Raw genomic sequence first — 27581 nt, forward strand, 5'->3', positions numbered from 1 at the left:
GTTTAAGTCTTTTCTTTTTCATGACTATTTCGTGTTCGCTGGTTACACTTTTTTGCGTCTCAATAAACGACAAAGCAGCAAATTTAAATGAAATGGAAAAAATTTAAACTTGAGCTGCAAAAAAGTTTCTAAATAATTGAGCGTACTGAGAATTATTACAGAATATGAATGCATTTCATTTTCAGCAACAGCATTCATCACTCAAATGGCTTATAAGACTGAGCATATTAGCAAAACAAATTGCTTGAAGAAATCTCGAAGTACAGTTGGGTACAGCATTGATCAGTAAGCCAGCTTTGAGTTCTTAAAGAACACTTTTTAACAATTACAATAACAAAAATTAAATAAATCAGCGTAAAATATAATAATAAATATTAAACATACCTGTGAAACTTTAGACAACTTCCATATTAGTTTTACATAGCTGCATATGTATATGTATATGTAGTGTGCTGTAATTTAATTTTTTCAATTTCCTTTTATTATAAAATATGAATTCAGTAATAATATATGTAGTTTTTCTCGCTTAACAATTTCCAAAATGTTGTTTCGTTCAGCATTTCCTACTTATTAGCTCGCCAATTTTTGCTAATGCCATTAATATTATTAATATAGTTTCTTATATTGAGGTTATTAGGCCACTATTATTAGTATTATGTTAGATTTGTTAATTGTGTGTACTTCAAAAAATCGTAATCAAAGCAAAGACGCCATACAGGAGAGCGCACGGATACGCAATCAGCACTTGTTGATGGTCCATGGAGTACGCCGTAACGAATAGTTTCGAAGCGGAGATAGCGCACCAGAGTATCGCCACACCAGCAACAATCAGTCCCAATGTACCCCTAAGATAAAACAGAAAAGATTTTCAGATAAAAAAATATCTATGAGAAGGTTTAAAATTTAAAATACTTTATAATATATAATATATAATTATTAAATCAAATTAAATTTCAAATAATATAACATGACTTCTAGTTGATAGATATGCCAGCGGGTTAGGTGCACCTTACAATGACTATTGTAGAAGCTGTCAGGAGGTAGAAGAAGAGCAGACTGCAAAACATCTTCTATGCGAATGTAAGGCGCTATATAGGAAAAGAGTCGTAACTATCGGTCGAGGGTTCTTGGACGACCTCTCGGAAGTTGCGCACATAAAACTATTTTTACTGATGAACGTCATCAGAAGCACGGGTTGGTTCAGAGAGGAGGCAATAGAGTGAGGGGACTTTGGTCACGGTGGTATCATAATGGGCCTCATTTAGGCCTAGTTGCGTCGTCAGACAACTACTTTACGTAGCTATTTAACACGAATTTGAGAGAGAAAAATATTTGATAATAAAAGGTTATTTCGGATTTTACGAGCAACTTTTTTATTTTTTATTTTTTATTTTTTTATTTACTTTAATCGGCCGACGCGAAACTAATTCGCACGCGCTTAATAATTTCAACATTTGCCGACAACTTTAATATTTTCAACAATGCTCCGACTAAACGTCCAATGCTCGTGAATAATGAAAACGTTTCACACTAAATTAACGCACAAAGTCGAAGTAAACTGTAATTGAAAAGGAAACAAGTGACCCTCCGTGAAATTGTGTGTGTAAAAAAATGGTGCAGACTTTTTAATTCGCATGAACAACAAAATTATGAGCGTTCAGTGCTGAATACAATGGATATAGCGAGGAATGACCATTAGCAACAGCAACAACAACAAGTACAAACAGTCAAATGTGTAAATGCTAGCCAGAATAGACCACATAGCTGTGCAGCAGTCAAAATCGTTGAAAAGAACATTGCAAAGCCAATGGGACCGATGGATATGGTGTTGATGTTGCTATTGGTTGCACGAATCAGTGTTGGAGATTGGCTTTGCGTTGAACAGCTTCTGAAGTTAATAAAATTGCAAAAGCGCAAAATTTGCAACAAAAAAAAATACAAAATTGCAAAACAAAAAAAAAAAAAAACACAAAACTGAAGCAATAAAAACTATAAAGCTAGTGTGCAGAAATCTCAAAGAGCACTGGTGTGCAGGGCAACCGATACCAGCTGAATGTTTATACGAGGCTGTGCTGATCGGCGGGTGAACGGCTGCGTGTGTACAGCTAAATTACGCAGCGCATAGCGCGCCAGTTCTCCTGGGTGTACAATATTTTATTGACTTTACACCCGAGGCACATTCTGACCGGCAACAACAACAACAACAGCAACTAACAAAGGAAGTATATATATATACAGTTGGCCAGCATGCCTAAAAGTACGTTTGAAGCCGAAAGCGGCAAAAAGCGCACGAAAAATGTGCAAATAGAAAAAAGTAAAATCAAAAAAAAAAAAAATTGAAAAATAAAAAAAATAGAAAAAGCGAATATACCGAACTGCTCATAGTTGGCCGCATATGTTGTATCAATTAAACGCGTCTGTTGAAATTTAAAAGCACTGAGACCAACTGGCGCCCAATCGTACATTTACATACATGGAAATTGATTGGAGAAATTGCTAAAGGAAAAATGCAAAAATGCATTTTTAACTGAATGCAGTCAATAAGCTGGTACATTCATACTTACATATGTATACACAGAGATGTGCAGCTAACTGTTTTTATTTACTTTCTGTTGAGAGCGCGCACAGACGAGAATTTGTAGCGTTTTTTTAATGGCGTATACATCCGTATGTATGTTGAGAATTTTGCTAGTATAGACTAATTTCGATTTGCCACGAATTTTGAGTAAATCCACAGCAACTTTAAAAGTTAAAAAATGAGTCACGTGCTTTTAACTGTTTATATTACATTAACAGCACGACACACACACAAATTGGCAGCAGGCTTTGTGCGGTGGCCAGCGGTGCACAACAACACCACTATATATGTATGTACATATGTATATGATACATAACTACATGCATTTGTATGCATTTTATGCGCTGAAATTTTTCAATTAACCACGGAAGTTGATGAAGAAGCATTGCATTTGCTGTTTGCGCTGTTGCGCGCATTTTATACAATATTTGTGATATATGCCATATATTATTTTTTGCATTGTTTCACTGACCATCAGCAATCAATGGAAAACAAATGAATATGTATACAAAAAATGCCAATAATAACAATTACAGCACAATGGTAAAGTGGACCGATGAAAGCTATAAAAACTATTGCATTGTATTAAACCAAAGAAGCGTGCAGAAGAAACACCAAGTATGACTCCTACCGACGCGAATGCACATTTTATGCATGTGTATGTATGTATTTATTTACATAGTATTTGTATGAATGTGTGTGTATACTCACTGTATGGTGATTAAAACGTTAATGCCGGACAACACCACCATGGGTAGCAAACAATAGCCGAGCACAGAGACCACAGCGCCGAAGGTTACTTGCGCCTGTGTTGCCATCAGCGACAGCAGACAATAAAAGGCGATGCAGCCCATCACACCGATGCCATAAATGTATGAGAATGTTACTTTGCCGCTCTGGAAGGATCGCATCAACAATATAAACAGCGCCAGAATCGCGCACATAATGCAGTGATGGACAGCGGTGCATTCGTTTTGAAGGCGGCAGTTTGGTTTTGTTGGTCGGGTTCGCGTTATGGTGACCGATTGGTGAGTGGCCAGCGGCGTGGTAGAGTGGTGATGGCGAATAGTTCGTTATGCGGTTGATTGTTGCAGGTGTAGTGCAGATAGTATCATCATTATTGTTGAGGTTTTGTTGTTGTGGTTCATGCATAGTTGAAGAGAGGAGCACAACGTTATCAGCGGAAATAAGAATATTGAAAAGTTTTTCAATTAAAAATTTCAAGCAAATATTTAAATATTTACAATTGTAATATTGTTAAGTTTATATTACTTTCGAATATATGTAGGTGCATACATATATGTATGTATTATTATTTTTTTATTTAAATGAGTTTAAATTGTGTAAGTAGCAAGTAATATATTTTTGTTGTTATATAATTTACGAAAATGCGAAAAAAGTACTTACCAATAGGAGAAAACCACCCAAGGCTAAGCAGAATACCAGTGGTCCGGCCATATCGGTATCCTGCAGAATAGTTTGTTCGGTGGCACGCAATGGATTTAGCACTGACAGTGTCTAAAAGCAGTAAGCAACGATTTACAGTTATTGTGAGACAATTTTCGGGCAGTAAAACTTCAATTATTTTTATTTCTATTTCAAATTTTCATGTATGTAGTGGTAGACTTAGCAAACATAAAATTTTTATTGTAAATGTAGGAAATTGCAAGCAGAATTCAGTGCAAACAATTAGAAACATTAATATTTGCATATTTCATAAATGGCACTTTTAAAATTCTACTAATATAAATATATGTATGTATATACAAAAACAGTAAAAACCGAAATGTTTTGATATTTTTTCTAATTTAAACACTTTTTCTGAATGCGCAATGCTTTACGAGATTTTTAGCGACAGTGTTCAAAATCTTTTGGAGCTTAAGTGTGTGTTAGTAAGCACAGTTTTCCAGAGAGTTTTGAAAACCGCAAATTTTATGTTGACAACAGAATCAGCAATATAACGGTCTTACGTGGCAATTACAAATTATCGTTTTTTGAATTAAGCCGAAAAAACTACACATATATTGCATTTCAGTAGCGCAGTCGACGTAAATTTAACACTCCAATGTGAAACAGTTCGCACATGTATTTTTCACGCCAACACGCCAAAGGTTCACAATTTGCCAAAAAAAAAATTTCTATTTTTTTAAATATTTTGGTTTTGCTCTACAAGACCAAAAAAATTAATAGCAATACAATGACAATTCGATTTACCCTAGCTTGAATTTTTCCACTTGCATGCTTTAGCAAAGAATTTACACGCGTCGCTGCATACGTCCAACTATTGGTGCCTACCGCGCTGCCCCTTTGGCGTTTTACTACAATACAGTGCATGCAGCATCTCCCACACTTTACATCCGTGCATCAAAAATGAGAGTTACAAAAGTTGTAAACGAAATAAAATGGTTGCAATGTGCAACAGCACGAAAACTTTAGCAACAGAACGCGATGCTTGATGTCGGAAAAGTATTACGCACAGTACAAGCGTAGCCACAAAGGGCTGGCCCAAACAACACGTTGCACAGTACAAAGGGCGCGCCGCCACGCTGTTGGAGATGGTGGCCCACTCTGCATTTTACTGTTGCCATTGTTACAGTGTTATGTGTGGCGTGAATTTATTTGTAAAATTTTTAGTCAAACTTTGAAAAATGGAAATTGATGATAAATGGTGTTGCTGACGGCCACAAGCCGTAGCTGAGTGTGTGTATGTGTGTGTGTGTGTGTGTGTGTGTATGTAAAGAGTGTGCACCGAAATCAGCTCACACATGACACTGGGATTATTAGTTGTGACACTGGCTATGTTGGCCGGGCGGCTATGTGCGGGCAACAGCTGTCAACAACGTGTATTGGAAATTGTAGTTTGCTCGGTTGGCAAGTGAAAGAGCGCGGGGCAGTGAACAGCCACCGCAACAGTAGCACATAAATGTGCAAATACATATGAATTCATATACATAGATAGATATTTATGTTGCGGCATCAAAAAAGACTTAAAGGCATAACAGCAATAAAAAAAGTATTAGTTTTTATTCATGCTGGTTTGTTTTACTAGCTTTTTTCTATGGCAACTTTTAGTTGGTAGTTTATCAGAGTGATCAGACAAAAGCAAATATGAATGTACAACTAACGAAGTAAATTTTCAATTATGCAGCACACTTACATGCAGACAAATTCGTACATACTATTGTTGTTATTTGCTGCAGCGCTTTTTATTTACATAAGTTATTAATATTTGGCTTGGAAACCTGGGATTTTTATGCATTTAATCTATGCTCGGCGTAGATTTTTACCCTCGAGGTAGTTTGCTTTGCATAGTTAGATGCAATATAATTTTTATTCGAATTTAATATTTTACACCGTGCGCCCAATATATGAATGTATGACTATTGACTATTGTTTCTAAAAATTTTCAATAGCCACACATACATATGCATACTACAATAATAAATATGCGAGTTAAAATTGTGAATTGCCAATATAGTACTTGTTATACTTTTTTAAGTTCAAAAATATTATTCATTTAGTTGTAAAATAAATGTGAGTACTGCGTTAATTTGACGCCTATTGTATTGTAGTTGAATATAGCGAAATGAATTTCAAAAATTTTTTGTTCATTAGAAAAATTTGGTAAATATTTATTAAGTTTTCGTTCTATTAACGAAGTTGATTTGATTCGTGTTTCAATTTATTTACATAAAATAAAGTCTGAATGTTATTCCAAGGCCAATACAAATAGGCAATAAATTTAATATTATATTAAAACTATTTAAGGAATGCAATTACTTGCTTGTCGGCATAAGGCTGTAGTTACCACCAAATTGCGCCTTTATTGCCAACTATTTTCAAAAATCCTGCAATTTTTTTTAATCCCCGGTAGGGTATAACAAATAGTTCAAATAAAAGGCATGTATGAATAATTCACTAATTATAGAAAAATATTTTAATTTCAATTTTAATAAGTTTCATTTCAATTGTAAAAAAAAATATTTCTTCGCATAGTTAGAGATAATAATTTTTAAAGTTGAAAATTCATAAAAATTAATAATATTCGATTTGTTATTACAAAAGCTCAAAATAGAAGCATTTCTTTTTTGTTGTACATTCAAAAAACATTCTCTAAATAATTTTCAGGAATGCTACCGAGTTGACAGTTTTTGTACGAATAATACGATTAAGTTAATAACAGCCCAGATGGCAAGTGATTTCATTAATATACCATATTTTGCAAAATACAGTTCGGTTTTCGATTCGGATCAAAATGCGATTTGGGAGTTGTGGAAAATGTTATACTAGTAAATCGTTCATTTAATTTGTTATGATGTAATTTCAAGTTTTCAAAATTGGAAGCAACTTTATATATTTTTATTTATCGTAAATGAGAATACTTTTATAAAAACGTATTTAATATTCGCTCAATCAAGATGAATGAACAATTTTACTTCCTTGGGCTTTGAATTTTAATATTGGGCTTTGGTAGAAAAACAAATTATTCTTAAACTTATTTGACGATGAATTACTTACTTTAAGAAAAATATGATGCGGATTTATTCCTAATTCTGTAAATACAAATTTTAATCAAAAACTGTGTTATTCAAAATATTTCACATACTACCTTCCAACAAGGGTGGCTCATCATCAAACTCATTTCCCGTACCACCAGGCTTGAAACCAGAATCTTGGTCGTAAGATTGATTCACGTATGCATTAGGATCATAGAAACCGCCAAGACCTTGATTCGCACCTCCATAACTAGCATCGTAATTGGGTGGTACAGAGGCTTCGGTATTGTCAAAGGTTTGAAAATTTCTAAAAGCAAGTTGTTGCTTGAAAATTATATTTAATATATATGTATGTACATACAATTCTTGACCAAATTCTGGAACTTCGAAATTATACGCCTGATCACCTGCGCTAGCATAGTAATCATTGGGAGCACCCGTGCCACTGGTATATGACATTTTTCGCTTTAATTACAAGAAATTATCAAATATTGTTTTTTATCGCATGAAAGAATAAAAGCAAAAATCAGTGCGTCAAGCATGTCTAAAACATTGATTCGAATTCTATTGGAGTATTTACTTACTTTATGAATTATTAGTGAATAAAATAAATCTTAGTTGATTGTATTTACACAACGTATTTGAGTATATATAAATAACTATATTTATATTTCAACAATTATTATCTTTAAAATATAAAACCGGATTTCAATTGGTAAATGTCAATTCAGACACGTCAATAGACTAGCGAACAGCTGAGTCACAGGGTGTTGTGTATGTTCTAAAATAAAGCACAGTCACAGTCATACAATAAGCCCATTTCTGTACCTTTTTTATTAAAATAAAACTGTATTAGAGATCTTTTAATTTATAATTGTATGAAATATTCTACTAAGCAAAAAAATTGTATTTTAAGTAAACTTATGTTAGGTCTAACAAAAATATTGAAAATTAAATATTATTCTTGATACACTGAGTATTATGTATTACATATAAAACGCAAAATTAAAAAAATGTATATATTGTTCAGCAATAACATAGAAATCCTATTTCTTGTTGTATTTGTAACTCTATGTCAGCTATAAACATATATGTATATAGATCTGGAAACTTTGCTTTTGTTCAACTTTTTTAAATGGAAGGCGGAATAAAAAAGGTGTACTTTATGGTATTCTTTCGTTAAACTCCTTCCTAAAATTAATGAAGAAAACTGGTAAGCGTTATTGTTTTTTATTTTTTAACATGGATAATACATACGCATAAACATTCGCTTTAATCTCTATGTAAACTGTTTTATTTTACAATAAATAAATAACCTAGAACAGTCAAACGGAAAGCAAATAGAATTGCTTGCTTTTAGAAACGCTAAAGACGATTTGTTAGCCCTTTAGGTCTTAATATTTACATATAACAAACAACGCAAAAAATTAAATTTTCAATATTATTTAACTGGTCTTAACATTTTAAAGATACATAAATCCATTAGACGCACATATAAATAAGAATTATGGAAAATTAAATTCTTGCCAAATTCTTCGAAATGTAACAATTACTTTTAAATATTCGTTTGTTTAATTTAGGTATTATTTGTAGTAACAGTTTCTCATAATATACATATATATATGTAAATAGTTTTTTTTGTAGTTGAAGTTTCTTTGGTTCGTTTGCTTATACATTTGTTATTTATTAGCCACTAGTTATTGTTCGTCTTTCACAGGTGATTCGTTTCCGTTCTCACCATTCTTCCCATTATACTGTTTAAGATATATTAACACTTGCTTATAGGACATTAAGAGGTAAATTAAGGGTGAATACTATTTTGTATATTTATGTTTAAACTGATCCTAAGTTTATTTCCACAAATATTACGATAACACGTAATGACTAGTTGAAATGACTAGCTGTAAATATGTCAGTTATACGCTAAATGGATTAACTGAAATATTTCGATGGTTTGCTTAAACCGAAATTCTTTACTTTATATTACTTGGCTTTGGATATAGTTTTTGTATTTAACTTTCCCTCCTAGTTTTCAGAGATTTAGTCTTCTAGATTTCTAAAAGCTTGCTGTAAGTCTTCGTGAAGTTGTTCATAGTCCGCTTTGATTTTCGCCTCTCCATCCTTAACTGGATCCTGTGATCAATTCATTGTTAGAAAATTAGTGGTATATATAATATATCTACTGACTTAAATATAAATATCAAACCAAAATTACCTTAAATTTCATTGAAGACATCTGGTAGAGGATATTTCCCATCGCATCACGTATAACGTTCCATGTAATTTTGTTGTCTGATTGGGCAGTGGATTCTACAGCATGGCGAGCGAGCTCATAGAAGGCCAACATATTTCTTAGCATACCCACTGTTTTGTAAAATGGACACACACGATCATATGGCGAGTATGAGTTTTGTTGTAAAAAGTCATCTTTAACTAATTTTGCCACTTCCAATGTAATTTTATCAGTTTCGGCCAGAGATGCCTTACCCACCAGTTGTACAATTTCAGAGAGATCTTCTTCCTCTTGTAAGATTTCTTTAACTTTTGTACGAAGTGGTACAAATTCAGGGAAATTCTTATCGTAATATTCATCCAAGGCGCGCATATACTTCGAGTAGGAAATCAACCAATTGATCGAGGGGAAATGCTTACGTTGAGCCAATTTCTTATCCAAACCCCAAAACACTTGTACGATACCCAAAGTGGCGGATGTGACAGGATCTGAGAAATCACCACCAGGTGGCGATACAGCACCGACAATGGAGACGGAACCTTCGCGTTCGGGATTACCTAAGCATTTGACGCGTCCAGCACGTTCGTAGAAAGAAGCAAGACGAGCACCCAAATAGGCTGGGTAACCAGAATCGGCAGGCATTTCAGCCAAACGACCTGAAATTTCACGAAGCGCTTCGGCCCAACGTGAAGTCGAATCAGCCATCATAGCAACATTGTAGCCCATATCTCGGAAATATTCGGAAAGTGTGATACCGGTGTAAATGGAGGCCTCACGAGCTGCGACAGGCATATTGGAGGTGTTCGCAACCAAAGCAGTACGTTTCATAATCGATTCAACGACTCCATCAATTTCACAAGTAAGTTCGGGAAAATCACGAAGTACTTCAGACATTTCATTGCCACGCTCACCACAACCAACGTATATAATGACATCAGAATTCGAGTATTTAGAGAGTGCCTGCAAATAGCCGAGTGTATAAATAATATGATACTACAAATCTCCAATTGAAAATCTTACCTGTGAAATTACAGTTTTACCGCAACCAAAAGCTCCAGGTATTGCCGTGGTACCACCTTGCACGCAAGGGAATAATGAATCCAAAACACGTTGTCCTGTAAATAGTGGGTGGTTTGCAGGCAGTTTTTCAGTGACAGGACGAGGCTGACGCACTGGCCATACTTGTAACATAGTGTGTTTGGTGATTTCTCCATCGAATTCCGTTTCCAGAATCACATCTTCCACTGTGTAATTACCCGCTGGCGCCATATATCGAACAGTTCCCTTGCAACGAGGTCCAACAATCAAACGATGCTTTACAAGCGTATTCTCATGAACAATTCCGTAAAGATCACCGCCGGTAATGTGAGAACCGACACGCACATTTGTCGGATTGAAATCCCAAGCTTCGGTGCGCGAAAGCGAAGGAATATTTACACCTTTTGGTATATAAATGGAACCGCTGCTCTCGCCAATATCCTTAAGTGGACGTTGTATACCATCGAAAATACTTCCCAAAATGCCAGGGCCCAATTCAACCGATAGGGGTTTACCGGTTCTCAAAACCGGGTCACCAACAGTTACGCCGGAAGTTTCTTCGTATACTTGGATGGTGGCCATATCGCCTTCCAGTCGAATAATTTCCCCCACCAATTCATAATAACCCACACGTACCAATTCGTACATAGCCGATCCTGACATACGCTCCGCAGTAACAACTAAAATAAATAAAATTTTCAATTATTTCTCTTCAAAATACTTTTCACGGTTGAACTGTAAACTTAATAAAACACTGCAAAAGTCCTCTAACTTCAATGATACTCGCTTTCACATAGTATACATATACTGTTATAATTTTATAATATATTACTCACCGGGACCGGAAACGGCGAAGACGCGACCATATTGAGACTCTCGCTCCTCGTCTTGATAACACTTCAAAGTCGACATATTTTATATATCCTGGAAAATATGATTCCAAAATATTGGCATGAAAACCCTTAAATATCATTAAGGTATTAAGTAATATTTGAATATCGATTTTTCCCCTTGAACAACTACATCGCTTGCCATTTTTGTTTTGTTAGTTTTTTATTAGGCGAGCACTTGAAGTACTAATGAAGGTTTGTATTCATAAATTAATAAAGATACTAGTTCTTAATTGTATATTCAAATTTTTTAAATGGCATTATTATTAGGCCAAAGCATTTTATTTATCTCCTCTCCCCTCACATGTATACAAATGTATTCAGCGAAAGAATACGCAGCGTACTCATTCATCGTTCACGCACTCTCTTCCTCAATAATTACTTTGCTACAGCTCGCTCTTTTGCTCTCTTCAATTTCGCAATTGGGTAAAAGAAAATTCGATTTTTCACCATTTGGCACTTGCAATTTTTCACCCATTGCACTTGTTGGAAATTACCAAATTTTAATTTTACTTTTCACCAGCAAATAATACACTTGTTCAATCGAAAATATTACAAAATTGTAGAACAAGTATTAAATTTACTTCTTTTGGGTTTTATTTATTACAAAACTAATAGGAAATAAGGAAAATGTGGACTCAAAAACCACTTACTTTCGTATGATGTATACGTAAAGTTTTCCGCTGACTAAAATACACGATGGACTGGACTGAACTAAACTGAATATGAATGGCAGCGATATTTTCGAGTATAGTGAAAATTTAGCTAAAAGAAGGGTGAAAAATCGATGGCGAAGTGTGCCAAAACAGCATTTTTAGTACAAATATTAGGCGCCGAAATTAGACGTTATTTATTTTTATACAAATATTTAATCAATATTAGGTAAATTTTTAAAAGCTTTAAAAAAACTTATGAATAAATGACTTCCTTAAGTAGATTATGATATTTTTAAAAACCAATAAAAAATTCTTCACAATATATAACACAATTTATATTTTCTAATTACATAATCAGATTCTGAACTGGAGTTGCTCCAATATTACTGATATTAGAAATATTATTGCATAAGGAACTATTTAACTTATTGTTAATCTGAACTTGATAAAATCGATGTACAAAATGAGTCGTTACATAAAATCATTTATGAAACTATATGATACAAAGTACATAAATATAAAAATATAAGAATAGAAAAATTATATATAAAAAATAAATATAGCTAGTAGCTAATCACTGGCAATGCTTTGTGAATACCCAACGTATTTTTATTGTTTATACATTTATATACCAAAACAAATTAATATAACTTATCCTTCTTACTCAATTTACAGTTATTTGTTGGAAATGCTTCAAAGACTTTGGCACTAATGCAATTTGTGCCGGTTTCAGTCGTAACACGTTGTTTTGCATAATTGTTTTGTAGTAATCGTTATATTTAGTTTTGTTATTTTTTGTTAAGACAACGAAATTATGTTGAATTTTTATAGCAATATTCTTCATAAATCCCAAGAACCCCATTCAAAAGCATCAAATACGCGCTTCAAGAGATATTCGGTGTATAAAAACTGTGGCTCTATTGAAAGTGTAAACATACAAAGTGTTTTGGTGAATATACAGGTAGGCTTGTGCATATTACTTTTGCAAAGTTCTAGTAATAATAAATAAAATCTTTGTTATTAAAATTTTATATATCTAATACACATAGTATACATACATATACTTAATGTGACAGATATAAAAGTAATATAATAAACCATGAGTATGAAAAGGCATTAACCAAGACTTAACATATTTCTTACAAGCTCCACTGCAAGTCAATTATCGGTAAAATCGCACGTTGATTACCCCAGAGGGCTACCATAAATTTCCGTTAAATTTTCTATGAGTTTCTTAAGGGTGAATTGATGGAAGTAACTGAAACTTTTGTGTACGTGGGATCATTCATCCAAAGGGCATATGCTGTTCATCCAAAGGGTTGTACGCTGTGTATGTGTTGGTCTCCATGAGCAAAGGAATTTCGGTTGTCATGATTTGCTGGGTACATTTCTTTCTAATAACCGGGTTTGATGTTGAAAATATTAATGACATCTCTGAGTCGTTGCACAGCTGATGGTAAAACTGACACAAACAAATAAATATTCACCCATTCCTTTTGACTTTATTTATTAAAAAAATAAAAAAAAGCAATCAAATAATTATAGGCGAAGGTAGAAGAAAGTAAAATACAGAAAGTTGCAACGTTCAAAGTTTTCAGATAATATATTTGTTTATTGTGTTTTAAGGACATTTGAAATAGAAAAATACATTGAAATAAATTCAGAACAATGATGGTAAGCCAATTGTTGATTTATTTTATATGCTGTAAATCGTATTCCAGTATTTTCTTTGAAATACATTTTCTGATATCAGTAACCACTTGCATGAGTCAAAGACATCCTCCCTTTTTTGAATTTCATACGCATATACAGTCGTTTATCAATATCTTTTGTTCAATTTTTTTGTCAAGCACAAAACAAGATAAGAAATTTTATAATAAAATATAATTCGTAAATGTATTATTACAAAATTTTCCTCAAACTCTGATTTTTCAGGACGGAACGGATGATTTAACAACAGTTGAAAATCTGTCCAAAAGTATATCTTCGCCCTTAGGCATAGAAAACAGCATCTCAACCAATAATCCAACAATAATGGAAGTTTCTAATCCTAATACACAACGGGAAACCGAGGGCGGAAATCCTTTAACAACTAATACAAATAACGGCAGTGGTACTGTCACCTCGGAGTCGTCTTCATCAGCAATCACACCTGCTGCTCTCGCGGAAAATACTTTACATGTGGAAATATCCGACGCTTTGAGTGAAAAAGATAAAGTTAAATTTACCGTGCACACGCGAACAACCTTGCCCGGTTTTGTTAAGCAAGACAATAATGTGGTTCGTCAACACGAGGAATTTGTTTGGCTGCACGACCGTTTCGAAGAAAATGAAGAATATGCCGGTTATATTGTAAGTTTTTTATAATTATCGAGCTGAAACGAACCAACTAAATTCAATCGATTAGATTCCACCATGCCCGCCACGCCCTGATTTCGATGCCTCACGAGAAAAATTACAGCGACTTGGAGAAGGCGAAGGCAATATGACAAAGGAAGAATTTAAGAAAATGAAATCCGAACTCGAAGCGTAAGTGTTATAGTCAATAAAATATTTTTTTTTGATTTTAATAAACGCTTTTTTTTTACCAAAGCGAATACTTGGCCACCTTCAAGAAAACAGTAGCAATGCATGAAGTTTTTTTGCGTCGACTCGCTAATCATCCGGTATTTCGTGTGGATCAGCATTTAAAAGTGTTCCTAGAGTATGACCAGGACCTCTGTGCAAAGCCGCGTAAAAAAATGGCTATATTCGGTGGATTTGTTAAGTCATTAGGAAAGACTACCGACGAAATATTAATGAGTGCAACAGTTCGAGACGTAAATGATTTCTTTGAAAATGAGCTACAATTTCTCATTGAATATCATGGACATCTGCGTGATGCTGCCGTGCGAACTGAGAAAATGACGCAACGTCATAAGGAAGTCAGCGAATGCCACCAAAAAATCTCAAATGCGTTGATGCAACTTTCAACCGCAGAAAAAGGAAGCATGGAAACATTTTGTGCTAAATCAGCCGAAATCTTTGAAAAAATTAAGGTAGAAATTATAATGTTTGAAATTAAAAAAAGATGATTAGAAAATGTAAAATTTCAAATATAATTTCTTACTAATTTTCAAGAACTTGGAAGCACGAGTCTCTAGCGATCAGGACTTGAAGCTCGGGGATACTTTGCGTTACTACCAGCGCGACAGCGATGCAGCGAAAGCACTCTTAATTCGTCGTTTACGTTGTTTAGCCGCATATGAGGCGGCTAATCGTAATTTAGAGAAAGCACGTGCCAAAAATAAGGACGTACATGCTGTAAGAAATTTCGCCAATATTAATTCCATAAATTTCTCTTCACTCGCCTATGCTATTATAATGTTAATTGATTATACATAGTCTGCATTTTTATAGTCTCCTCCACTGTTTACCTATATATTTACATATATATATTTATATATACACCTATATTTTGTGCAGTACTATTGTGTGTTTTGTCATTGTATTATTCGCGCAATTATTTGATTTATTCACGGTTTTAATTATTTATAACTTTTTGTACTAGTTCAATATTTAAATTAAAACTTTCTATTCACACTTTTTAAATGCAAACTATACAAATACCAAACAAACTGCTTTCAACGAATTCATATGCAGCCTTTGGATGTTCAAGAGGTACTTGGTGTATTATTTTTTTACTCATATTATATATAACTGTTTTCATATTATATTATATTCTAATGTAATTTTGTTTTGCATTGCCAATCCCTATTAATTATAACATCCATTATTCAAAAACTAAATCGCACCAAAGACCACAAAATTATCCACTACTCAGATACAAATAATTAACACTACGCATGCTTGAAAGAGTTCAAAACATCTGATTTTATCTGATAAAAAAAAAAAATTATACATATATTTATATTTCTTTCATTGCTTGTGAAAATAGGCAGAAGCAGCACAAGCAGAGGCCTGTGAGAAATTCGAATCGATGTCCGCATGTGGAAAGGAAGAATTAGTTGGATTTCGCAATCGCCGCGTAGCCGCCTTCAAGAAAGGGTACAATATTTACATTTGTCAAATAAATATATACACTTATTGCAATTATTTTTAATTACAGGCTGGTTGAGCTAGCTGAACTGGAGATCAAACACGCACGCACTCAATATGAATATTTACGCCAATCTCTTCTGGCGCTAAAAGAAATTGCCTGAACTGTTGACTTGTACTTGTTATATTCTTCTCAACATCCTATATACATTTATACATATATACGCCACGCAAAATATATTAAATCCACATAATTACGAATATTAGCTTATATACAATATGTAATATGTTATGTATAAAGCAGAAGTATTTCTAAAATTGTATTATTGTTCTAAACTAAATTTACGTATTGATTTTTGTATAACGAAATAACGTGAGAAAAAATTAATTACGATTTTCGAAAATTATTTGATACTGTTCTGTATTCGAAGATCATTCCAAAGTGCTTGATTTATTTGATTTCAAATAAAAGTATTTACAGTATATTGTGAATTAAAACGCTTGTAAATTACTCCTCAAAAAAGTCGGCAAGTAGTTAGTAGACAAATACTCAAATGAAATAAAAACGAGTATGTAATAATATTAAATTTTATCGTAGGTATCTAATCAATGTTCCTGGAAACATTCAATTTCAAAATAAAGAGGCACTTTACCTCTTTTCATACTATATGTATATGGTACATAGTTAATTGGCAACGTGTGCACATATGTACATACATTTCAATATTTGGTACAATGAACCCTAGCAACCAGAACAGCAATATTTCATATCTAAAGAATTATTTGATTTACGCACTTTATACGTCAGAAACAAGCAAAATTCGTATATTTTTCTAATTTTATCGTATTATAACGTCTTGTAAACATTTTGTATTGCATTTTTGTTGTAAGCATAGTTGACTTTTGAAAATGAATGACTTTGGATTCATCGATTACAAAAAACCAAGTGATGAGTGTAAGGACGATATGCGCACCTCCACATATCGGAGTCATGTTTATATGACTGACACGATGATGGGGAAAAATATGCATGCTAAATTCAAAGAACCAAAACCGTATAGTACAGACCCAACCTTAGAGAAATTACGCACAAGCGACTACAAAGTCAATTATACATGGAAAGTAAGTAAGAATTGTGTTTCTGCGGCAAATTGTGATTATTTGACAATGCATGTAATGAGTTGTTTACTATTTATTGAATTACAGTATGATGACCCAAATAAAATGATTAATCCCTCGCTTGGCCCAAAAGTGCAACTAATGAAAAATTTCGAAGATCGACGTCTACGTTTCATTAGTCGTCCAATGCGACCAGCCAGCAGCACAATGCACCAAGATTTCCTTTGGAATCCTCAAACAGCACCTGCACCACCTACGCCAACAGCCCTACCCTCCCCTGTGGCGGCTTCTAAAGTGGTCATTAATCGTGCTAAAGCGAGTTTCTCAAAATTACTCGATCCAGCAGCAACCACTTCACGCCTATCCTTTGTCCATTACACGCCGGCCGAGTTGATGGGTAGCGTGGCTCGACATGACAATATAACATTTTGGAATTGGCAGAAATATAATACACAAATAAAGCGTGTTTTCCCCGGACGCGATGATACCCAATGTGATGACAAGGCTGCAAGAGAATGCCCAAAACGCCATTGTGAGTTCCCCAGCTTGGTACAACATGTGCCCAACTCTGGAATGACAACGGAGGTACGTGCCAATTATATTGAGCCAATTAAACGTACCATAGACTTTGAAACTGCGCATATACACAATCGTTTGGTATACGATCCAGTAACACCGTTATCGAAAGAAACCGAATACAAAGTGTACGGTTCCGGCGAGCGAACACTGAAATATGTCTAAAAAATCTAACTCCTGTTCAAATACTTATATCAAAGTACCCTTTTTTCAGAATAAATCGTATGGTTTTGCATTTATATATAAATTTATTGTTTATCTGTGTTACTTTTAGCAACATATGTATTTTAGTGATGTACGTCCATCTAATTATATAATAACCTGAATATGCTATGCTGAAAATTTATATTCACAAATTTAAGCTAGTAAAAAAATTAAAAAGGGTGCGGGCACAACTAGTGTGATATTTTGAAAGAAAAAAATCGATTTCATATCGATAGCTTATACCTTTAAAAATAACATACAAAATTTCAAATCGATATCTCGAATAGCTTTTGTGTTAAAGTAGTTCTAAAGTATAGTCGCTCTGTTCAGCTCCATGAGTTTATTTTTAAACAGGTTTCATTCACGGAAAAGGCCGGCATCACTACAGCAGTGAAGCACTTTTTTTTAGCGCCGTCGAAGATCTCGTATAACTACAAAAATATTTATCTTTTTTTTTTTAATTTCACTATGCTTATAGTAGTCTATATAGTAGTTTTTATTTAAATCCAAAAAATCGACGTTTTTTTAGGCTGTCACACTAGGTGTGCCCCTTAATCATAACAAACACAATAGCTTTGATATCTCAGTTATTCTGCGCTGAAGTAATAATTTAATAAATTAATGACTCTAAATGATAACATTATAATTAATGCACAGGTCATCCCCGATAACATGAACCTATGAATATTCGATTGAACTGAAATTAGTCTTTATCTCAATTGGCTCTAATACAATTTTAGTAAGATGTTTTGTTTTTTTTTATAACTTAAGTAAAATATTGATATTACTGAATTTTTTTCAGTTATGAACAAATAGATTATATAATAGTTTTAGTTGCAAATTGTCTATGGCATTTATAAGCGAAAAATTGAGAGCTTACTCAATATAGTATATGAACATGTAGGAGAGCATAATGCACTTCTGTGCAAAATTGCTTTAATTGGGCACCAAGCTTATTTTCGAAGTAAAGATTACGAAACTAAAAACCGTTGAAGTTCAAGGTTTACAAGTTAATAAATTTGCAAGGCTTATCGCCTTTTATCAGAGATAAAACGAATTGAATTCAAGAGAAGTAAGACATACCTCTTAAGAATTAAATTGTTTTGCTCTTTAACGCTCTTCGTCGAAATTGGGAGATATTGATGGGAGAATGTTTCTAAAAAATACAAAAGCGTCATAATTTGCGCAAAATTGTTTGCCAAATTTAAAATTAAATTAAATATTTATGTGTATTTATGATTTGTACAAAATTACACTTCACCTAAACTATTTGCTATTGCCAGTTTCTAATTAAATATACAATAAACCATTATTATTGCCAACAATAACGGTATAAGTGAGGTCCATAGTTTGATATGATTAAAGAGTAACTATCGATTAAAATATTTGTCTTTCCGTTATGTAATTAATCAATTCTTTTTATACGTGCGAAATCCATGAGGCAGCAGATTATAAATGGATGTCGACAGCACCAGATCTTCGTTCGACTTCTCAACATTGACTTGCGATTTTGTAATGAATAGTGGTATATCGTTAGGCGCAAACTCCATTATAAATTGTCGACACACGCCACACGGCGTTGTAAAGGCGTCCTCTTGATAAGCGACCACTGCACCTGCAACAAACTCAAGATATCCCTCAGAAACGGCTTTGCTAATGGCGGTGCGTTCCGCACACGATGTAGGTGTGAAACTGGCGTTTTCAATATTACAACCCGCAAAGATGCGATTGTCTTTCGTGCGGAAAGCAGAACCAACATAGAAGTTACTATATTGTACATAGGCGTGCTTCTGGACTGCAATCGCTGCCTGTATCAGTTCTTTGGTAGGTTCATCTGTAAATGAACATATATGGATTTACTCTACAAATACACATACATACATACCTAAATAAATAACAAAATGTTTTAAAAGCAAATGTTCAAACTTCAAGCATTCAATTAACAACTGTTACATAGCTGGATGGCATTCACTCACCCAAATCACCGTACTTTTCGATGTGTTCAACCAATTCTGGTTTCTTCAAACCCGTCACCTGGTATATGTCCATTTTATGGAAAACTTGATATGTTATTCAATATCTATTTTAAAATTTCAAGAGCACAATTTCGTACGAACTTTGCAAATCAACAAGGCTAGTGCGCGTTGCGTATATTCTCCTCAAAGTATGATCACCAACTGAATAATTTGTATTTTGTTTCGCAGTCACCTTTCTGGCCAACAAACTAATTAGTATATAAAGCTATTTGTAGTTTCTTTCTTCTTCAAACGTTCTTGTCTCTTCTTATCAATACTTTCTCTATAAACAAATACAGATAAACGGAAGACATTAAATACATTTGTGGCCGTGTATTTGCTGAGAAAGTTCGGAGAGTGCAATTGAGCCACCACCAAAAGCGGTGGAAAATCAAGATAACAGCCAACTATGCGTTTAGATGTAGGTGTGTGTGTCTTATACGAACATGTAAATAAATGCTGTGTGGCAAGAATAATGAGTGATTTCATTGTTCATGTTTCGTTTCGCTTCTAAAATTCTGAAGACGCTTTTATCTTACCAATTACATTCATAATACCACACAATTCATACATATATGTAAATATGTCATACATCCATAATTAAATTCGTTCAAAGTCAATGCATGGAAATTGAATTCACAGTTCGAATTTCCGGTTTAAAGGCAGATCTACTACATTTCCGTTCGATCGTAGCCTCATTCGGATTCAATCAGAAAAGCAAATAAAGGATTTAAATAATAATTGAAAGCTGATGCCATTAAAATGCATATAATAAACGTTTTCAAAAGGTAAAAAATTTATTGATATATTAAAAAATATAGTACATTCGTTATAATAGTTCATCCAAAGGTAGCTGTTAACCAATATGTGCTCTTTAAAATTATATATATTAATTTATTTATTTCCCAGAAAAGAAAAGCTGCGAGGCAACAGATCTCGAATACTTGTGACAAGCACATGTAGCGGCGGACAAGCTGGTTTGGCACAATATAGAGGGAAATCTCTTTGCATAGCAAATTCAGCTAGGAATTGCCGACATACTCCACAGGGAGTGGTAAATCCGCTCTCTTGCTGTGCCACAACTGCGCAGGCAACGAAATCGCGCTTCCCTTCGCTAACCGCCTTGCAAGCAGCAGTACGTTCAGCGCAAATTCCCGCCGGATATGCACCGTTTTCTATGTTGCAACCTGTATAAATTGATCCATCACCCGTTTGTATAGCCGCGCCTACTTGAAACTTGCTGTATGGACAATAAGCCAGTCGCCGTGCCTCTATAGCTGCTCTTATTAGTTCTTGAGCGTCCGGAGCTGAAATAAGCAGATACAAAAAATTATAGACCGTCACTCGGAGTTAGTAGTTATTCGAATGTCTGTACCTAACTCCTTGAAATCTCGCACTTGCTTATCTGCGTTGGTATTATATACAATGACGCGTGGCATTATTTCAACAATAACACAGATTTAAATAATCTATACGAAACTTATTTGTTGAATTCACGTATCTTTTAGATTGTATGTGTTTTAAGTTTATAAAAAAATTATTGAAACAATAATATCAAACTTTGATGGACTGTTAAAAAAATTTTTTTTTTTTGTTTTTCAACGAATTTTCGTTTTTTTTGTGCTTTAAATCAAACAAGTGTGTATTATTAAAATATTACGAGCACATATAGTAAATGTGTGATAAGTTTAATTAAGATATAATTATAAAATTTTCATTGCATACATATTTGTATTCCTAAAAATTATAGATTCGGCAACCCTGCAACTATTTTTGTTTTTCTTGCTTTCAGTGTACTCCGCGATGTTTTATTCGTTTACCCCTTTCTGATCTTCTAAACAAAATAGTGATTATTTGTTTAAAAAAACGTTACAATTTTCTTTTGCAATTTTCGTTATCGTTAATGCATTGTTCTTATTGTAAGCGGGCTCTTGCTGAGGACGAGGATTGTCTTGAGTGCATAGAATGTGATTCTGTGGTACACTCAAAGTGCCTACGCACGTGTCGGCCAGGTGATTTATTAGGTGATGTGTTCTTTGATTTCACCTGTGCGGCGTGCATGTATTTGCAAAATGATGCGCCTTCTACGTCCATGTCGGCTAAAACCGCAGCTCCACGCGAAAATTTCGTGCGTCAGCGTTTGTCATGGTTCATGATTGTGGTTTTGACATTATACAACTTATCCGTTAAATCAAAAGGACTTAGCCATCATGGCTTCTTCCATTGGCGTTCGCATATCGTGAGTTTTATCAATAAGAATTGGGACTTTTTAATGGAGCCCGGAACGTAAGTAATCATCAAAACCTATTATATATCTATTATGTTTAAAGTTAAATATATGATTAAATGTCTCGCATTTAGACGACGACGCAAAAATTGGTTCGGTTCAATCTCTGGTAACTTATCACATTACAGCCCCGAGTTTTTTTTATCCGGCCAAGAAACGATTCAAAAATCAGGTTGGTGGCGTCTAGCTCAGTCTAATTTAACTCCGCAAGCTATTCACAAAAAATGTAAGTATGCCGAAAAAAAGGTTTCCTACTGAAGTAATCATGTTTATACAATATTGCAGATGAAGAATTTAGTCAGAAGCGTTCACAAATGCGCAATGATAAAAAAATGCATGAGGATATTGATAGCGCTGATGACCAACAGGAAAATAAGCGCAGCCGCCGTAATGATTCCGATGATGACTTGACACCCATACCTGATGGATGCAGCCGTACCATGTATTTTTTAAAATTTGAATATTCTAAACTTTTTATTAAATAATTATAAATTTTTCTCTCTAGACCATATATGGGTCGCACACCAAAAATGGCCAAGCAGCTTAATATAGTTGATGATGACATTAAAAACTTACAACAACAACAACCACTTAACACTGTTCAATCAAGTTTAATGGACTTTTTGGCAGAAAATTTAGCGAACTACGATTTATTCAATTCATTGCCGAATATTACCACAGACACTCTCGGTGGTGGAGATGAAAAAACTGATTTTCTTCCTCTACTTGAAACTCACAATGATAATATAAATAATTGTAATTCATTAGAAGCAAAAAGCAAAATTAATTTAGATGTCACTAATACAAGTCCCGAGAAGCCGATAGCTGATAAATTTAAAAGCTTTTACAATTCAGACGATCAACACCAACAAATGTTGTCCTCATTGGGAGCATCTGAACAACTGTAAGTTTGTAAATTATTATAAAACCTTATTGCCCATATTATATCAAATTCTTTGCAGCTGTCAGGACGATTCTATGCAAACGCCATCTGAGTACAGTAATGATCCAGATGACGACGATGAATATCAACCGCGCATAGTGCAAGTAACCAATTTTCAACAGCTCAACCAATCTCCAAGAAAAGAGCTGAGCAGTTCGGTAGGCGAACAATCATTGTTATCTCAATTAGATCACACAATCAAAAAAGAGATAAAATCTGAGGCAGAACAATCAGAAAACGAAGATGTCGCTTGCAAAGCTAAGGAAACAGTTCAGAATCTTGAATCGGATAATGAGGCTGAGGAAAATACGACCGTTATGGGTGTTTGTAAACCTAGTCTATTCACAAAAATACCACGGCGGAACTGGCCGTGGTTGATAGAAGAAGATGAGGTATCTGAAGATCATATAGACAACCAAACCATTGAAAAGAAGCAATTTGAGGAAAATGAAAGGTAAATGCTATAATAAAAAATAAAGATTTAAATGTTTTTAAAGTCATAATGATCATTACAGTTTAACAATGATGAGTGAATACGAAGAAACCGAACTTTTATTAAAGCTACGTAAAATATTTGCGATGGAAGAAAAATGCCAAATTGATATTCCGGCATATGTACGGCGATTCTACAGAAAACTTTGTGTCCGTGAATGGAAACGTGAACATGGCAAGCCACTTTTCAACTTAGACGATAAAATAAATGGCAAGAACACCGATTTACTAGCACACGAAGCCAAAGCACAAATCCTTGATAGATATCAGGTATGTTGAATATTGATAAGAAATGATGAGTAGAAGTGCAGTAATAAACGATTAAGCCTCGCTTACTTAAAATTTTTGCAGCTTATAACACTAACTTCGGAAAACAAACGCAAATCATTTTATGCCCGAATCACTGGATCTTTTGACTACGAAATGTTTGAATCGCCATATTCTCGCCGCATTTTACATCCGTTCATCTACAGAGACAAAGAAATAGCTCCTCCTTGGTTGAAGGTATACTTTTGCTACTGTTTTTTAGCTTTGGATATACATAAATAAAATTTGTACTTCTACTTTGCAGCTAATGTGCGAGCTCCAATTTACTGTTAATAAACGGTATCCGTTTCGCTCAACAGTTGATTTTTGTTATGTGCGTCCTAATCACATTGCCGCAGTAAATGCTTTACTACAAACAACCTTTTGGCCTGGGATCGACAGTAAGACAAAAGTGACTTCAATTAACTCAAGTCCACACACTTAACACATAATTATTTTATGATTGCTTAGTGTCTGAATGCCTTAGCTATCCGGATTACAGTGTGGTAGCACTCTACAAAAAGTTGGTAGTCGGTTGTGGTTTTCTGGTACCTGATGTCGGTTTCAATGAGGCATACATTTCCTTCATGGCCGTTCGACCTAATTGGCAACGTTGCGGCATAGGTACATTTATGTTATATCATCTCATACAGGTAACTTATTTCTTGAAATTTCATATGAGTCATTTAAACATAAGTATATTAAATTTTGTATTTTTAGACTTGTATGTCAAAGGATATAACGTTGCATGTATCCGCGTCTAATCCCGCCATTGTGCTATACCAAAAATTCGGCTTTAAAATGGAGGAAATCATACTGGATTTTTATGAGAAATATTTACCCATTAATTCTAAGCAAAGTCGAACTGCTTTCTTTTTAAGGCTTTTAAGATCATAGCATTGCGTTATGTATGAAATTGGCATTATAACTTATATAAATTTAATAAAAAAAAATAAGATATAATATTTTTGTAATCGGTGCGTTAAATGTCTTGCATTAAACATAGTTAAATGTACCTTAATTTATTTAAAACCGGATGACAAAACGTTTAGAAAACACTACAGCTTACAGGAGTTGTCTTAACTTAAGCAAATATTTTCTCCTCTCGTCTCTTCTTAGTGACCACTGTGCCCGGCTTATGCTGTGCATCTGGATGATTCATGAGCTCTGGTGGACAAATCGAAACCGGGCTAGCCATTACACATTGTTTAAGGTCATAGAATAGAGCACTGTCATCTTTGGTAACAAATGATATCGCTACACCATTCTTGCCTGCACGTCCCGTACGACCGATACGATGTGTGTAATCTTCAATTGTTTTCGCCATATCATAATTGATGACTAGAGAAACATCTTTGATATCAATACCACGACCAGCGACATCTGTCGCGACGAGCATGTCTTTGGCACCGGACTTAAGTGCTGCAAGTGCATATTCACGTTGTTCTTGCCCTTTTCCACCGTGAAGCGTACATGAATTGTAGCCCAATTTTTCCAAACCTTTGGCCAAAACATCGGCGCCCTTCTTTTGATTGACGAAAATAATGACGGGTGGTTCGATTCCCTTGGAAAGTATTTCCATCAATTTCTTACGCTTGTCGTGTTCGCCCATCATGAATACGATTTGCTCTGTACGTTCAGTTGGCTTGCCTACTGAACCAATGTACACAGTCGCTGGTCGCCGCAAATACGATCTTGCCAATCGTTCCACAGCTGGAGGCATAGTAGCGGTAAACATTACAGTTTGTCTAAAAATAAAAAATAAACAAACAAAAAAAATGATTTTAATAATTAAGAATAACGTTAAATAATGTCAAACACTAACCTATACTTCTTTTTAGAGTAGAAGTTTTCCATCAATTTACTCGCATCTTCAGCTTCCTCACTATCGGGTTTTAAGTTTGTTACCGGCATGTATTCAAGAATCTTTTGAACATCGGGTTCAAAACCCATATCAATCATACGATCTGCTTCGTCCAATACTATATATGTACATTGGCTCAAAACTAGGTATCGGTTCTCCAAAACATCGATTAATCGACCGGGTGTTGCAATAACAATTTCACAGCCCAATCGGAGGCGGAAGCCTTGCTCTTCTCGTGATAAACCACCTACCACAACCACCGTTCGGATACCCAGTGGTTGGCCAAATTTAATAGTTTCTTCTTCTATTTGTTGTGCCAATTCGCGTGTTGGTGCCATTATGATAGCGTACGGTCCTTGATCCGCATCTTCAAGTCGTTCTATTTTTGGTAGTGATTGAATCCATGATAACAGAGGTATAAGAAATGCTAGAGTTTTACCCGAACCAGTTTCTGCAACACCAATGATGTCGCGATTTTGCAAACCAATTGGTATTGCTTGCCTTTGAATAGGTGTAGGTTCTTTATAACCCACTTTATCAATAATTTCTATTATTTCCTTTGGAAAACCTGATTCCGCCCAACTACGTATTGGATTCGGAATCTTACCACCTTTAATAGTAATATTGTAATCTTCTCTGAAAATACGCCAATCGCGTTCAGTCATCTCATCATGAGCTTTTTCAGACCAATGTCGATCATCCCATTTCTGCTTGTCTTCTTTACGTTTTACCTTCTTTAGCCTCACCTTTTCTTGCTCCTTCTCGGCTTCTGTACGTCGTTTCTCCAATAGATCTCCATAAAACTTACTCTGTGTACGCTTTTGTTCTTTGATATCGATTCCTGCAACATTACCACGACCGAAAAATTGTACGTGATGTCGTTCTTTATATAAGTTGTTATAATCTATAGAGGTGTCTTCTCCAGCATCCCAATCGAACACAAATTTCCGATCATTAAGTCTACGTACACGTCGCTTTTTCTTTATAATACCCAAATAGCGTTCACGTATCGCTTCCAACTCCTTTTCTTTATCCTTGTGAGAAAGGTCTTCTGCGCGTTTACTATCTCTATCCCTATCCTTGTCTCTATCTCTCTCACGTTCCCTGTCTCGATCCCTGTCCCGGTCTCTTCCTTTTTCACGATCACGACGATCATAATCTCGTTCGCGGTCTTTCCGATCTATTCTTTCATTTTTAAGTTGTGTGAATGACATCCCATTATTGGCAGTATCAGTGCCAGCGATTGCAGCAGCCGTTGCAGCACTTTGAGCACTACGCATGGCAGCCACTTCTTCCTGACGCCGTTTCAAGGCCTCCGCTGCTCTTTGTTCTTTGGTCAAGAACACAGGCTTGCTTCTTGTTTCCTCTTCTTTTTTCTTCTTTTCAAGTAGTTCCTCTAGTGAAAGCGGTTCCTTTTTAGTCGATTTGTTTTTCTCGTCATGCAATTTGACATCTTCCATTTCCAAATCTTCCTTGATGTTAAGCTTTTTCTCCTCTTTTTCATCTTTCATCTTTTCTTCCAAACGACGTTTGTCGGCGACCTTATCTCGATCTCTTCCTCGAGACCTTGAACGGGGTCTATTACGTTCCTTTTCCCGTTCCCGGTCGCGGCCTCGATCTCGGTCACGCTCCCGCTCATAATCCCTATCACGGTCACGTTCACGTTCTCTCTCTCGGTCTCTATCTCGACGTTCCCTTGAATGTGAACGGCGTCTTTTATCGTTAACCATATTTTCCTGCCCAAATCTTATTTCCTATAAAAACACGGAGTTGATAATATGAAAATGAATGAAAACGTTTATTAAACTACACTGCTGTTTCGCTGACAAATATTTGACATTTGAAT

At 34.8% G+C, this 27581-nt stretch overlaps 8 protein-coding genes across 10 annotated transcripts; 3 read left to right on the forward strand and 5 right to left on the reverse strand.

Moving 5' to 3' along the window:
• Positions 1-458: 458 nt before the first annotated feature.
• On the reverse strand, positions 459-7820 carry Yip1d1 (Yip1 domain-containing 1). The gene is made up of 7 exons (XM_036369349.2): positions 7659-7820; positions 7436-7539; positions 7188-7381; positions 7097-7131; positions 3986-4096; positions 3290-3474; positions 459-845 (listed from the first exon to the last, which is right to left on the reverse strand). The coding sequence occupies exons 2-7, from the start codon at positions 7531-7533 to the stop codon at positions 683-685; spliced, it is 786 nt and encodes a 261-aa protein (XP_036225242.2). The 5' UTR covers positions 7534-7539; positions 7659-7820; the 3' UTR covers positions 459-682.
• A 468-nt stretch (positions 7821-8288) lies between these two features.
• Positions 8289-11971, reverse strand: Vha68-1 (Vacuolar H[+] ATPase 68kD subunit 1). The gene is made up of 5 exons (XM_014241440.3): positions 11889-11971; positions 11182-11269; positions 10328-11025; positions 9290-10267; positions 8289-9207 (listed from the first exon to the last, which is right to left on the reverse strand). The coding sequence occupies exons 2-5, from the start codon at positions 11255-11257 to the stop codon at positions 9115-9117; spliced, it is 1845 nt and encodes a 614-aa protein (XP_014096915.1). The 5' UTR covers positions 11258-11269; positions 11889-11971; the 3' UTR covers positions 8289-9114.
• A 661-nt stretch (positions 11972-12632) lies between these two features.
• On the forward strand, positions 12633-16427 carry Snx6 (sorting nexin 6). Of its 3 annotated transcripts, none has more exons than XM_014241444.3 (8): positions 12633-12852; positions 13827-14243; positions 14299-14420; positions 14485-14929; positions 15012-15194; positions 15534-15551; positions 15829-15938; positions 16000-16427. In XM_014241444.3, exons 1-8 carry the CDS (start codon positions 12706-12708, stop codon positions 16091-16093), a joined length of 1536 nt encoding a protein of 511 aa, XP_014096919.1. In that variant the 5' UTR covers positions 12633-12705; the 3' UTR covers positions 16094-16427. The 3 variants fall into 3 exon arrangements, with proteins under 3 accessions (XP_014096919.1, XP_036225241.1, XP_014096917.1); XM_014241442.3 differs by lacking the exon at positions 12633-12852 and adding an exon at positions 13406-13565; XM_036369348.2 differs by lacking the exon at positions 15534-15551 and having other exon boundaries at positions 12634-12852.
• A 113-nt stretch (positions 16428-16540) lies between these two features.
• Positions 16541-17871, forward strand: LOC106622306 (uncharacterized). The gene is made up of 2 exons (XM_014241445.3): positions 16541-17051; positions 17136-17871. Exons 1-2 carry the CDS (start codon positions 16839-16841, stop codon positions 17787-17789), a joined length of 867 nt encoding a protein of 288 aa, XP_014096920.2. The 5' UTR covers positions 16541-16838; the 3' UTR covers positions 17790-17871.
• Positions 17872-18402: 531 nt separating this feature from the next.
• On the reverse strand, positions 18403-20034 carry LOC106622307 (cytidine deaminase). Its single transcript, XM_014241446.3, has 2 exons — positions 19805-20034; positions 18403-19662 (listed from the first exon to the last, which is right to left on the reverse strand). The coding sequence occupies exons 1-2, from the start codon at positions 19875-19877 to the stop codon at positions 19238-19240; spliced, it is 498 nt and encodes a 165-aa protein (XP_014096921.1). The 5' UTR covers positions 19878-20034; the 3' UTR covers positions 18403-19237.
• A 581-nt stretch (positions 20035-20615) lies between these two features.
• Positions 20616-21421, reverse strand: LOC106622296 (cytidine deaminase). The gene is made up of 2 exons (XM_014241434.3): positions 21219-21421; positions 20616-21150 (listed from the first exon to the last, which is right to left on the reverse strand). The coding sequence occupies exons 1-2, from the start codon at positions 21280-21282 to the stop codon at positions 20738-20740; spliced, it is 477 nt and encodes a 158-aa protein (XP_014096909.1). The 5' UTR covers positions 21283-21421; the 3' UTR covers positions 20616-20737.
• Positions 21422-21640: 219 nt separating this feature from the next.
• Positions 21641-24846, forward strand: Atac2 (Ada2a-containing complex component 2). The gene is made up of 10 exons (XM_014241449.3): positions 21641-22129; positions 22205-22356; positions 22416-22572; positions 22636-23034; positions 23093-23527; positions 23589-23835; positions 23917-24069; positions 24137-24272; positions 24343-24524; positions 24592-24846. Exons 1-10 carry the CDS (start codon positions 21747-21749, stop codon positions 24766-24768), a joined length of 2421 nt encoding a protein of 806 aa, XP_014096924.2. The 5' UTR covers positions 21641-21746; the 3' UTR covers positions 24769-24846.
• On the reverse strand, positions 24832-27572 carry LOC106622308 (probable ATP-dependent RNA helicase DDX23). Its single transcript, XM_014241447.3, has 2 exons — positions 25697-27572; positions 24832-25619 (listed from the first exon to the last, which is right to left on the reverse strand). Exons 1-2 carry the CDS (start codon positions 27463-27465, stop codon positions 24956-24958), a joined length of 2433 nt encoding a protein of 810 aa, XP_014096922.2. The 5' UTR covers positions 27466-27572; the 3' UTR covers positions 24832-24955.
• Between the last annotated feature and the right edge of the window lie 9 nt (positions 27573-27581).

This window comes from Bactrocera oleae, chromosome 3 (assembly GCF_042242935.1).
Source record: "Bactrocera oleae isolate idBacOlea1 chromosome 3, idBacOlea1, whole genome shotgun sequence".
Classification (NCBI taxonomy): domain Eukaryota; kingdom Metazoa; phylum Arthropoda; class Insecta; order Diptera; family Tephritidae; genus Bactrocera; species Bactrocera oleae.